This window comes from Nyctereutes procyonoides, unplaced genomic scaffold (assembly GCF_905146905.1).
Source record: "Nyctereutes procyonoides isolate TBG_1078 unplaced genomic scaffold, NYPRO_anot_genome, whole genome shotgun sequence".
NCBI classification, from domain to species: Eukaryota; Metazoa; Chordata; class Mammalia; order Carnivora; family Canidae; genus Nyctereutes; species Nyctereutes procyonoides.
In genome coordinates, this window is record NW_026575048.1 from 15,483,563 (window position 1) to 15,495,780 (window position 12,218).

The following is a 12,218-nucleotide window of genomic DNA, read 5'->3' on the forward strand; positions in this document are numbered from 1 at the left end:
TTTCTGGCTGAGTTTGCTCTGTGAGAGGTCACCCCAGCATGGTCTCTGCCCCACAAGGCTCGGGCCTCATGTGGAGCGAGCAGCTGTAACACGGGGTGGTGGTGGCATCGCTGTAGTCCGTGCAGCCCAAGGTGGGCTCTCTAAGAGGCCCCCTGCTCTGAGCCACATACCCCACCACTGCCCAGCGTCCTCCCTCGTCTTGGACTCTGTGCTCTCCCTGTACGCTAGACCCGTCTCCCCAGCTCCTCCGAGGGAGCATGGGCATGGAGCGTGCAAACACGGATACTCCCATTTCTGCCCCCAGGCCAGGGCTGTGTCTGCAGCACAGCACTACTGAAATGCCGGTGTGGCCGATGGACTGGGGGCGGGGGGCAGGGCAGGTGGGTGGAGGTGCTGACACGGGACCTGGCAACCCCGGTGCACAGCTGTGTCAGAGCACGCCGCCCTGGCTAACCAGAACTCTCACCAGTCCCCCCAGCCTGTGAGAGTCTCAGAGGCCGGCAGGTGTTTGGGGCGGAATCAGGATCTGAGCGCCCGGGGCCCCACACATACACGGAGGGGTCATCTGGGACAGGAGGCTGCAGCCTGCAGTTGTCAACACCAGGGCCTGGCTCTGGAGCTTTCCTGAGAACAGCCCTCGAGGAAAGGTAAGAGGATCCTTTCACAGAAGTGATGCAGGCTCTAATCCCCGGTGCTCCTGAGGACGGGGACTCCAGCCAGGCTGACTCAGCCCAGGCCTGAGCAGAGTTCTGACCCTGAGGGCTGAGCGCCCTCTGCTGGCCTGACAGCGCCATGCGGGCCCAGCCCCGGACCCACCAGGACTGGGGGCCTGGAAGCTTGGAGTCTCCAGCGCTCTGATGCTGATGGTGCGAGGGTGTGGGAAGTTTTAAGTCAGGGTGTCGCCCCATCCAGGGCCCACATTTAGCAGTGTTCCAAAGCCAGGGCTTTTCATGTGGCTGCCTGAACAGCAGCAAGAGGAGGCTAAGAGAGAGGCAGGGAGTGCAGAGGACGGGAGCTCCTGTTTATCTGGCGCGTCCACGTGCAGGGTAGACGGCACTGCTACCCGGAGTCTCTGGCGAGAGTGTGTGTGCCTGTGCCACCAGCACACGTGGAGTCCACCAAAGGGCAAGCGTACACAGTGCCCCTGTCTGGGGGCTGGTTTTACTTTATGATCAGCAATTAAATTCATTTTTCTATTAAAACATGTGTATCCGGGGATCCCTGGGTGGCTCAGCGGTTTGGCACCTGCCTTCAGCCCAGGGCGTGATCCTGGAGTCCCGGGATCTAGTCCCGCGTCGGGCTCCCTGCATGGAGCCTGCTTCCCCCACCCCCTGCCTGTGTCTCTGCTTCACTTTCTCTCTCATGAATAAATAAATAAATAAATAAATAAATAAATAAATAAATAAATAAATAAATAAATTCTTTAAAAAAATGTATATCCTTTTCAGGAATAGAACGCAAAATGCTTTTTTTCTTTTAAGTTAAAGCTCAAAACTTAAGAGATTTTCAGGCTTTGGGTTGCATCCCCAGATTTCATGGGGCGTAAATGCATGCTTCTCTGCTCTCACAGGTGGTTCAAATGCCTGAGAAGCACCTGCACGAATGGCCACGCAGGCAAGCACACACACCCTCTGCAGGCTGTGGGTGTCACTGGTCAGAAAAGTGGCACTGGTGTGATGCGTGGAGGTATAGAGACGTCTTCACGCACAGCCTCACACGTAAGGCTGGCCCTTGGCATGGGACAAGCAGGCTGGCGTGGATGCTCTTCAGAGCTCCCGGAACGCTGTTTCCATTATGCCCAGAGACAATGACCTCAGATTCTCTTCCCTTAGCTCCTGTGACTCCTCGACTTCTCTCCCTGTGGCCTCAGCAGCTCCTCCCTCTCCATGACTGTCCCCAGGCTGCTGTGTCTCTGGGGTTCCCTCCTAAACCCTCCCCTCTGCCCTTCACATCCACCTACTCCCAGGCTTTCAACCTCACCTCTAAGCTGACGTCTCCCAAACCTGCGTCCTAGGCCTTCACAGTCCACCCCCCTCCCCCGAGACCTGCCCCTCTGCACCTTACTTCCGGTGGTGCGGATGGACGGTCAGTCAGCCGATGACACACCCGTTACCTTGGAGATATTTTACAACTGTCTGCCTCCCCCTCACACCAACCACGACCGGCCTGCCTTCGGCCCTCCCCTGGGGCAGCACTGGCCCCGTACCTGGGCCCCTTGTCCCTGCCCCTGTCTGGTTCCATCCAACCCAACTCTACTCCCCTCCAGATGGGCCAGGGAGTCACTCCCCTACTGAAAACTCCTCCTTGGCTGCAAGATGAGTCAGGCTCCCTATGTGCCCTCCATGACCTGGACTCTGCCCGTGGCCTCCCGCTTCCTCTAGGATGATACTCAACTGTGGGCAGCTCCCCGCGCACAACACCCTGCGCCCGCCCTGCTGAGGCTGTGCCCTCCGCCCGGACACCCTTCCCCGTCTGTGCAGCTCTACTTGCTTAGCCCTCACTCTTCTGAGAAATCCTCCAGAACATTTCCCGAGCCTCTTCACATGCCCGCAGCCCCTTGCAGCCCCTTGCGCTCCCGGCACAGCCTGCATCTCTTTACAGGTCTATCTCCACGGACCAGAAGCTCCTGATCTGTCCTTGTGCACTTACTGCCCGACAGGCCCTGGCCCTCTCAGGCCCCACATCCTGATGCCGCTCATGCCTTCTGGCGGGTGTGTCTGTGCACCTGGTCCCCGGGCCCCCTGGGGAGCATCCCGGCAGAGTCCCGGGCTCACCAAGAACTGGACGACATCCTCGGGCCGGTGCTTGGCCGACTTGAACGCCGCCAGCCAGGTTACCACCAGGATCTGGTACTCCACGTGGCCTGACATCATCTTGCCTCGCACCTCCTGGTGCTGGGGCACAGTCAGGTCGAGGCCCGTATGGACATTCTGAACTCGCCTGCCAAAGGGAAAGAAGGCAAAGAAGCTCAGGTTCAGGTCAGCAGGCTTCTCGAGCGAAACGCAGACAGGACCTCAGGGTGGTCTGCAGGCCTGGCTGGGAAGCTGCGCCGCTGGCTGTCCTCAGCGGCCCCTGCTTCGGGCCACCGGCCCCACCACACACCGGCCCCTCACAAGGCCTGGGCCCTCCCAAACGGCTGTCTCAGCAGGAAAACAAGTGGGAACAGAAGAGACGGGACTTGGGGCAAATCACTAACAGTGAGGTGTGTCCCACATGCTCGGTGCGTGAGTCCCCGCAGGATTTGGAGGGACGGCATCCGGGGGCTCTGTTCTCTCCAAGGAAAGTGCCTGGCTCTCTGCGCACAGCCCAAGAAGGTTCTGCCAGGAACCCCGGTAGAGACACATCTCTTCAGCCCATCGGAGGGCCGCAGACCTACGACAGAACCTGCCCAGGGCGGGTAGGATGGAAAGGGCACTGGATGCAGGGCCCCCATTAGCCTCGGGGCCCCGCAAGGCACTGAGGAGGCTGCTGTGTGAGGCTTTGAGAGGGTGCTCGGTAGAACATCATGGCTCTTGGAGAATCTGTACGCGCTCCACACGCATACTGAATTGTATGGGGGGCAAATGAGTCATGAAACATTTTCTCTCAAGTGATAAAAAACGGTAACTGTGCCCTTATCCTCTGTAAGGGGGTAACGTAGACCCACGTGGACAAATACATGTCACACAAACACCTGTGACAGGACCCCTCCTCATCAAGGTGGAGACCTACTATGTGCTCGGCAGGACTTCCAGGACAGGAGCAAAGGGATGCTCTGAGGAGGAGGGCGCTTCTGCACTAAAACTATACCAGGGCAGGGGCCTTTCCCTCTCTGGACTAATGTCCGGATCATTCAGAGACACTCTGTCCCCCGGGGCTCCGCCCACGTGGATTCCTGCCACCTCCACACTAGGCATGCAACACCATCACCATGGTGATGCCGCTGTCACTCAACTAGGGAGGACAACTGCCATTCGCCTGCATATGGTCCATACACAAGCCTGGACCAGACAATCCTCCACACACACGAACGTCCTCATGTGGCACAAGGCGTGCTGCCATAAGCACTGGCCACTTGGGAAAGCCCAGGCGAGGCCAAATGCACCTCTGCGAGAAGGAAAAGCACACCTGACTTACCAGCCCTCCTTTCCTTTGGCCAGTAACCTAATGAGCATTCTTGGCCTTACACTGAGGTGAGACCATGGTGCTCCTGGCTTAGCGCATCGTCTACTTGGGGGTTCCCGCTACAAGGGCAGGGGCACAGAGTGGATTAAAGGGGAGCCTGGTAGCAGCTGGCACTGCTGCAGGCTCTACAGACCTCACCTAAGAAGAGTCACTCCTTCCTGGCTGCCCTGCAGTGGGTCACAACTGCTCAGACCCATTTAAAGAGAAGGGAAGAGGCACAGAAAGGGAGTCACCTGTCCGGGGCTCAGCAAGTCAGAGGTGAAGCCAGGGTTCACACCCAGGCAGCTGCCCCAGAGCCCGGGGCTGCCTCTTCTCGGGTGGAGGGAGGTAGGCATTAGGATCATTATGGCAACCGGGAATAGATGGGTGGAAGTGCAGAGGAGCGGGGCCTCTTGGCCAAGAAAAGCAGGCGTGAAGGACCCCCTGACCTCGCTGCTGGCAGGAACCTCCTGTTGGCCGTGCTCACTCTCTCCCTCTTAGTACCTGGCATCTGGCTGTTCTTTGGCCCCATGAGGGCCTGCAGTCCACCACCTCACTGCCATCCACTGTCCCTTCTGTTCCCATCATGCCTCCTCTGCTGGGAGGCCCTGACGTGCCACTACTGGAACCACTGCTTCCGGCCTCTGCTCCTCTGCTCACTCCAGGTCTCTGCCTCCTTTGTACTGGGACCTGGGACTGGGACACTCATACATGCCACCTGGTCCCACAACCTGCAAGCTGCAGCCTGGGCCTGGCACCCCTCCCTTAGACTAGGTCTGAGCTTCTCAAAGTGTGGTCCCTGCTGCATCGGTGTCACCTGGGAAATTCAGGCCCCTGAATCGAAGTCCTGGGGAGGGGGGGACCCATTATCTTCATGTTGCCAACTCCTCCAGGTAACCTTTTTTTTTTTTTTTTTTAAGATTTTTATTTATTTATTCATGAGAAACACACAGAGAGAAGCAGAGACACAGGCAGAGGGAGAAGCAGGCTCCATGCAGGGAGCCTGATGTGGGACTCGATCCCGGGTCTCCAGGATCACGCCCTGGGCCAAAGGCAGGCGCCAAACTGTTGAGCCACCTGGGGATCCCCATCCTCCAGGTAACTCTGATGCATCCCAGCCTGACTCACTCGCTCTCCCGCTCCCCTGGGCCCCAGGCCAACTTTTGCCATAAAAGGCCAGATTAAGTAAACATTTTGGGATTTACAGGACATATGACCTCTGTCACAACTACTCAAGGCAGCCATGTGGCATGACAGCAGCCACAGACGACACACAGACTTTATTTACAAAAGTGAGAGGTGGGCACGACTTGGCTCCTGGGTGTAGTTTTCCCGGCTATGCCTTAGACCAAGCTTCTCCATCCTCAAGTGCATCCCAGTCACTTGAGGAAGCTGTCAATATGCAGATTTGGATTCAGCGGGTCTGGGACGGGGCCTGAGAGTCCGCATGTCCAGCCAGCTCCCAGGGGATGCAGATGCTACTCTGCTGTTCCTGGGGCCATCTGCCGAGCAGCAAGGCATGGAGTCGAAGCCGCCTCTCTCACAAACCGCCCATAAGCGCCCAATACCTGTTCTTCCCTGAAAGCTCTGGTTCTTATTTCACTGAGAAGGGCAGCAATCAGAGAAATCCCTGCATCAATTTCCCCAACCCCTGGGGACACACTGGTTGGCTCCTACCTGAGGTAGGTTTCTGGATCTTCCCCCTCCCTTCTCTCTCTCCCTTCACCTCCTCCTCACCATAGTCCCCCCACTGCTTCCAAGCCCACAGTTCTTCACTGCCTCATCCAACACTCCCCAGGCCCACTCCACTCCAGCCATGCTGGCCTCCTTGCTGGTGTCCAAGCACCCCCCCTGCCCCAGGACATTGGCTCTGATGTCCTCTCTGCTCGGTACGTCTTGTTCAAGGTATCCTCATGGCTCTCTCCCTCAGGGAGCTTGTCAGGATCTGCCCAACTGCCATTCCATCAGAATGACACTCCTGGACAAATCAGCACACCCCAAAATCCAGCACTCATTCCTCCTATCTCCTCCCCCCCTACCGTTTTATTTTCCTTCAGGCCAGTTATGATCCCTGACACATTATCTACTTACCTACTGTCCAGCTGTCCCCTCTGAAGCTCCACGAGATGGGCTTCATTTTGTTCACTGCTACACCCTAGAATCTGAGCCAGTACTTGGGACAGAGTAGGCACTCGATCAGTAGCTGCTGGATGAACGCAGGTGTGAATGCATGTGGTGGTGAGTGGAAAGCTGAGTTGGGGCCCAACTGTGAAGAGCCTGCCTGGTGGCTGGTCTCAAGTGTTGAGACCCCCCCTGTGGACAGCTCCTTGGATTGGCCAATGCCTGCCAGCAGGAAGGACTGAGCACCACCCACCTGGCCTTCATCACCAGCACCCATCACTGTGAGCCAGCCCTGCTCACAGGGTTAGGGCAGTGAGGGGAGCCATCCACCCCCTTCCGAAGCACCCCATTCCAAAGTCACACCATGTGGTGTGTGTGTGTGTGTGTGTGTGTGTGTGTGTGTGTGTGTGTGGCTGAGAGGGATGTCTGCTGCCGGCCCTATTCACACCTGCCAATCTCAAACGTCCTTTTTGCAGAAAATGCAACTGGCTCCAGGAGAGGTGACTTATGTAGCACCAGATACACCTCTTTTGACAATGACAACACAACCTGTGACCTCACTGCGTCATGCAGAGGACACCAAACAGGTTCTGGCATCAGGGTTTACTTACAGAATCACATTTTTCTAGACCTGAAGTGACAGAGGATACATCAGATCACAGCTGGAAAAACAACAGTTGGGCTGGGAAATCAGTAACATTCGTTTATGCAATCAACCGACATCTTCGACCAAGGCTCTTGTAGGGGGAACAAGAGGGGTGTCCATGAAAACACCGTGAGTCCCTCTACAGAGGAGTCAAAGCATGTGCATCCCATCCTTCCCGGGGTCCATCTTGCCCTGGGTCCCCCGGGTCGGGGTCAGGGTGGGGCCACACTGCACCTGCTGCCTCCCGAGGCCTCCTCTGCCCTCCTCTGCCGTAACCTGCACTTCTCCGAGCTACTTCCTTGAGCAGCTGCCACCTCTTCCCTCCCCTCCACCTGGTGACTCCTACTCTTCCCGCTGCGGCGGCGGCGGCGGCGGCGGCGCCGGGCCCTGGCACTGTGCGCCCATGGCAACCCCCATGGCAACCCCCATGGCAACCCCCATGGCAACCCGCACCTACTACCCCCCCCCCCGGCTTCTGGCCCGCGGTGTTCATTCCGCGTGCCCTGCGGAGCCGGGCCTTCGTGATTCGCGCCCATGCCCAGGGCCCTGCAGCGCGCCTGGCACACAGCGAGCCCTGAAAGGATGCGTAAACTGTGATTTTCGGGGCAGAAAAGAAACGGACCGTGCAGAGACGGGGAGAAGTGACCCCCTCTCCGCCCGCCGGCGGGGCCGGCCAATCCCGGCCTTCCACTGCGTCCCGGGCGGGTCCGTCACCCTCTTAAGGGCCTCAGTTTTGCCCATCTGTAAGACGGGGACACTCCATGCGCCCACCTCTCCCGCAGGGCGGCGGAGGGGCCGAGCCCGGACGCCCCCGCCTGCTCCTCCGACTGGGCGCATGGAGCTCGCCCGCGCGCACCCGAGTCTCCGCGGCGCCGGGCACGGGGTCTGGCTCACCTGGAGGTGACGAGCACCGCCGGGGACTGCATGACCGTGGGGGCTCCGGGCGGGGCGCACGGTCACGGGACCCGCTGGCGCTGGCGCTGGCGCCGGCGCCGGCGTCGCCACGTCCCCGCCCCGCGCGCTCGGCCCGCCCCGGCCCCGGCCCCGGCCCCGGCCCCGGCCCCCGCCCGCCCCCTGGCGGCCGCCGCGAATTTCCGGCCTCCCTGGAACTTGGGCGCGGACGGCGCTCGGGCTGCGCGGCGGGAGGCCCGGGTCCAGCTAGGCCCCGCCCCCGACCCCGCCCCGGCCGGCCACGCCCCCGCCCCGGCCCGACCCCGCCCCTCCCGGCACAGCCCCTGGCACAGCCCCCGCCCCTCCAGGCCCCGCCCCTCCAGGCCCCGCCCCCCACAGGCCACGCCCCCGCCCCTCCCTGGCCCCGCCCCGCCCCCCGTGCCCCGACCGCTGTCCCGAGCCAAGCCAGCGGCCAGGAGCCGAGCAAGCAAGAGCGGGGGAGCCTTGCTGGTAACCGCAGGCCCGGCCTGCGCCAGTTGTCCCGGCAGCCGCAGCGCCCGGGTCACTGTTGGGGCTGCCCGGAGTGTCCCGGCTCAGACGCTGAATTACTTGGCTCCTCTGGCTTGGGGAGGGTGTCGGGAAACAAGGCAGCCAGTGGTCACGGCCCCGGGGATACTTAGAGGAGGGTCAAATGAGGTAACCCCTAACCCAGCAAACAAGATCCACCCGACCGACCCGTCCTGGGGCGTTGTCTGAAGCTGCAGCCGCTGAGCACTCCAGAGGCCTGCCGGTGGCTTTCCGCAAAGAGGCGGGCACGTCTTCCCAACCAAAGCTTCCCAAAGCTGCTTTTCTCTCCCCCGCTACAGAGACGTTGTTGGGCCGCTTGCTAAAACCCCGCGGAGGACTCCTGAGGCTGCTGCGATCTCGGTGGGCTCTGGACTCCCGGAGCAGGGGGGCCGGGCCCAGCTCAGTACACTCAGTACAGCAAGGGGGGGCGGTGGGAGTTGGGCTCCACCCTCCCCAAGGTCCTGGTGCTGGGTCAGGGTCAGGGTCAGGGTCAGGGGGGGAAGACTGGAGGGGGCAGCAAGGAGAGGGGGGTTCTTACTAAACCCACCTAGCAGGATTCTTGCTGAAGGCAGGCCAGGACTTAGACATCATATGTGGAAGTGATCAGTTTTCCCCCGGGGGGTGGGGTGGGGTGGGGGGAGTTGGTGGTGGGGGGCAGTTGTCTCTCAACTGACTTAACAGGATTCTTTTTTTCTTTTTTTAATTTTATTTATTTATGAGAGACACACAGAGCAGGCAGAGACATAGGCAGAGGGAGAAGCAGGCTCCATGTGGGGAGCCCGACGTGGGACTGGATCCGGGGACCCAGGGAATCACCATCTGAGCCAAAGGCCGACACTTAACCACTGAGCCACCCAGTGCCCCTGCTACCCAGTAATTCTATCAGGAAACTCCAGCTGTGCAATCACCTGTAAGGTGGGCCGGAGTCCACAGTGACATTTAGTTAATATGTTTGTGCTGCTCCAATATGTAGCACTAACGAGAATTCTGCTTGGTTTCTGCCACCAGTCAGATTCCATCACAAAACTGCTCTCTGCTTTCTCTTATGGCCTTTTCAGGCATTCATGCATTTACTCATTCGTTCATTCAATAATATCTACTGAGCTGGGCCTCTATTCCAGGCCCTGGGGGCGCTCCACCCCTCAGGGCTGGAGACCCTGATGTCAGGTCCTGGGTAGGAAGCTGCAGAAGCTGCCTGGGGCTGAGCCTTCATTGAACCCATGGAGAAGATGGCCCAGGAAGATTTTAGGGAAGCGCTTGCCCCCCTCCCCCAGCACAGGTGGGAGGTTGCCAAGAAGGGTACTGGACCTTGTTGTGGCAACTGGTAGCCTGCCTATCACCAATGCCTTCCAGGCAAGTGAAGCTCAGGCCCGGGAAGCCCAGGGTTCTTGAGTGCACAACGCTGGGGCACTTGCTGCTCCTAGTGGCTGCCAAGAATACGACTGGTTCCCTAAGACGGTGTGACCCCATCCCTGAGAGCAATCCCACTTTCTGTCTCTGTGTGTCCTGCTTGCCCCTATGTGGCTCCAGTGGATAATTGTATACAATGCACGGAATGTGGGATCTAAATCTGATATTTTCTGCTTCCTGCCTGACTCAGGGAGCCCCTTCCATGGCTGAAGCTGCAGTAATGCAAACCACATTGCAGAGGATCTTAAAATTTTCCTTCGCACTGCCCTGGAGGAAGGCTCCAGGCGTCAGTCCCCCTACCCCAGGGAAGTCCCTGGGCCCTGGGTGGCGGGGGGGGGGGGCAGTGCAATCCACAGCCACAGGGAGTCTGATCTGAGCTCTGGCCGTACCATGCTCTAACATTGCCCTTATTTCCAGTGGGGTGGGTCTTCTGGGGAGTCTGCTGATTTGTCTCTGTCCTCTAAAGTGATGCTTTAGCACCCTAGGAGTCTAGACATCCCAAGTGGAGCAGGGCCACCACCTCCCCAGTTACTCAGCAAATGCTTCCAGGCACAGCTCTGGGCCTGTGACCTTGCCAGGCTTTGAGGATGCAGAAGACACAGGCTTCCTTAGTGGGGCTCACACATCACTTGGGAATGGTTGGAGACATCAGCACGGATGCAGGCCCAAGATGCGGAGGGAAGGAAGGGCATATAACTAACTCAGCCGGGGGTTGAGGCATTCAAGGAACTCTTCTGGGGAGAGGAGGTGGTGTCAGACCTGGGTCATAAAAAACCTGAGTGTCATCTCTGAGCTTTGGCTTTTCTCATGGGTGCAATGCACATAATGGAAACCTTTAATTCATAGCACTACTTGAGACTAAATATGACTGGGACGAGAGGAAATGTATGGTAGGCACTGTAGATGAGCTACCCCAAAGCCTTTCACAACCATCTTCCTCTTTAGCTTTTACTGCCACAGAGGCTGGAAAGGCAAAGTACTCCCAGCTTCCCTGGCAGTTAGGAGGGCACGTGTGACAACTCTGACCATATATACAGAAGTCCCTGTGGATGATTTGCCTTGTTAGGAGAAAACTTTTTGTTTCTTCCCTGTCTTCTTTCTGGAAAGGAGATATGATGCTGGAGAGGCAGCAGCCATCTTGTGGCTGTGAAGCACAAGCCTGAATTTGGGGCCTACATATCTAGGATGGAAAAGGCTGGGGACCTGATGGCTCATGAACTAGCATACAAGCCCTAGACTCTTTCTTGAGATGCGTCAAGACTTCTCCTTGCACAGGTGCTTAGACCACTCTAATTGGGGCTTTCTGCAATGGATTCCATGTTGGTACAGCTGTAAAGTACTTACATAAGGTCTGAAATTTAAAAAAAAAAAAAACTGTTCGATATGGGCTAGAGATGCTTGAGGAGGTGGGGGGAGGAAAAGACACAGAGTGTATCCTAGCCAGCAGTGCAAAGCCAGTGCAAAGCCTCCAGAGAGCCCAGTGTACTCGGGGCTTGAGACAAGAGCTTGCAGAGGGAGGGGTGGCCTGGACAGGAGGCTGCAGGTGCCACATGGGATCTGCACTTGAGGGGGGCCTTGTGTGCCACGCCCAAGAGTTTATATTACCCTGAAGAAGAGTGGACTTCAGAATGAACAAAGGAAAATAATATTTCAGGATGGGGACTGGGAGTGTAATGAGCAGTACCCTCTAGGAAGCCGAGGCCAGAGTCAGGGTGAGCCTCAGGATGGAACTGATGGGGACAGGGATGGTGAGCTTGGCACCCTTCTCCAGAAGCTTGATTCTGAAGCAGAGGAGGCAAGCAGGGGATCTTCTAGAACTGTTATACAGATCTAACTCATCCTCACTGAAAAAATACATAAAATATGGAGAGTCCAAAAACAAAACAACATAAAATTCACCACTCATTCTATAGCAGACGTAACAACTATTAACATTTTGTTGTTCCTGCCCTCTTGACGTGGTGTTCTATACCCATACATATCTTTCCAACAATGCAAGATCTTACTGGATGTAGTATTTTGTGACTGGCTTTTTTATTTATCACCCTGTTAACAGTTCTCCATGCTAAATTACTGCCCAAACCATTTTAAATCCTTACCTAGGATTCCGTGTGCCAATATACCATAACTTGTCCAGTCCTTAAGCTACAGATATATGATGGAAAGGCGGTGTGTGTGGCGGGAGATGGATGGGTGATCTTGCAAATGCTAGCTGGCCGTTTGAACCAGATACACCAGGAAAAGGCCATGTGGGGGGAAAGGGCTAATGTGTCAGAAAACACGTTGGTGAGTCTCCGTGTGCTTTGTTGAGTAAAGGGAGGTCTCAGGAGATTGGGAGAAGGGCACTCAGAGCAAGAGCTTAATCTTTTTGCATTAAAAAGTAATAGACATTTGGGAGGAGGTGTCTGTGGGCAACTTCTGAGCTCTGGGAGAGGAGGGT

General features: G+C 57.4%; 1 protein-coding gene across 1 annotated transcript in view; it reads right to left on the reverse strand.

Annotated features, from left to right (window-relative positions):
• The window catches only part of HS1BP3 (HCLS1 binding protein 3), a 32,017-nt gene extending 24,076 nt beyond the window's left edge, over positions 1–7,941 (reverse strand). Inside the window, exons 1-2 of the mRNA XM_055327223.1 lie at positions 7,805–7,941; positions 2,775–2,940 (exon numbers count right to left, since the gene is read on the reverse strand). Coding sequence (XP_055183198.1) covers positions 2,775–2,940; positions 7,805–7,836 — 198 coding nt within the window. The 5' untranslated portion in view covers positions 7,837–7,941. The remainder of the gene's footprint in view (positions 1–2,774; positions 2,941–7,804) is intronic.
• Between the last annotated feature and the right edge of the window lie 4,277 nt (positions 7,942–12,218).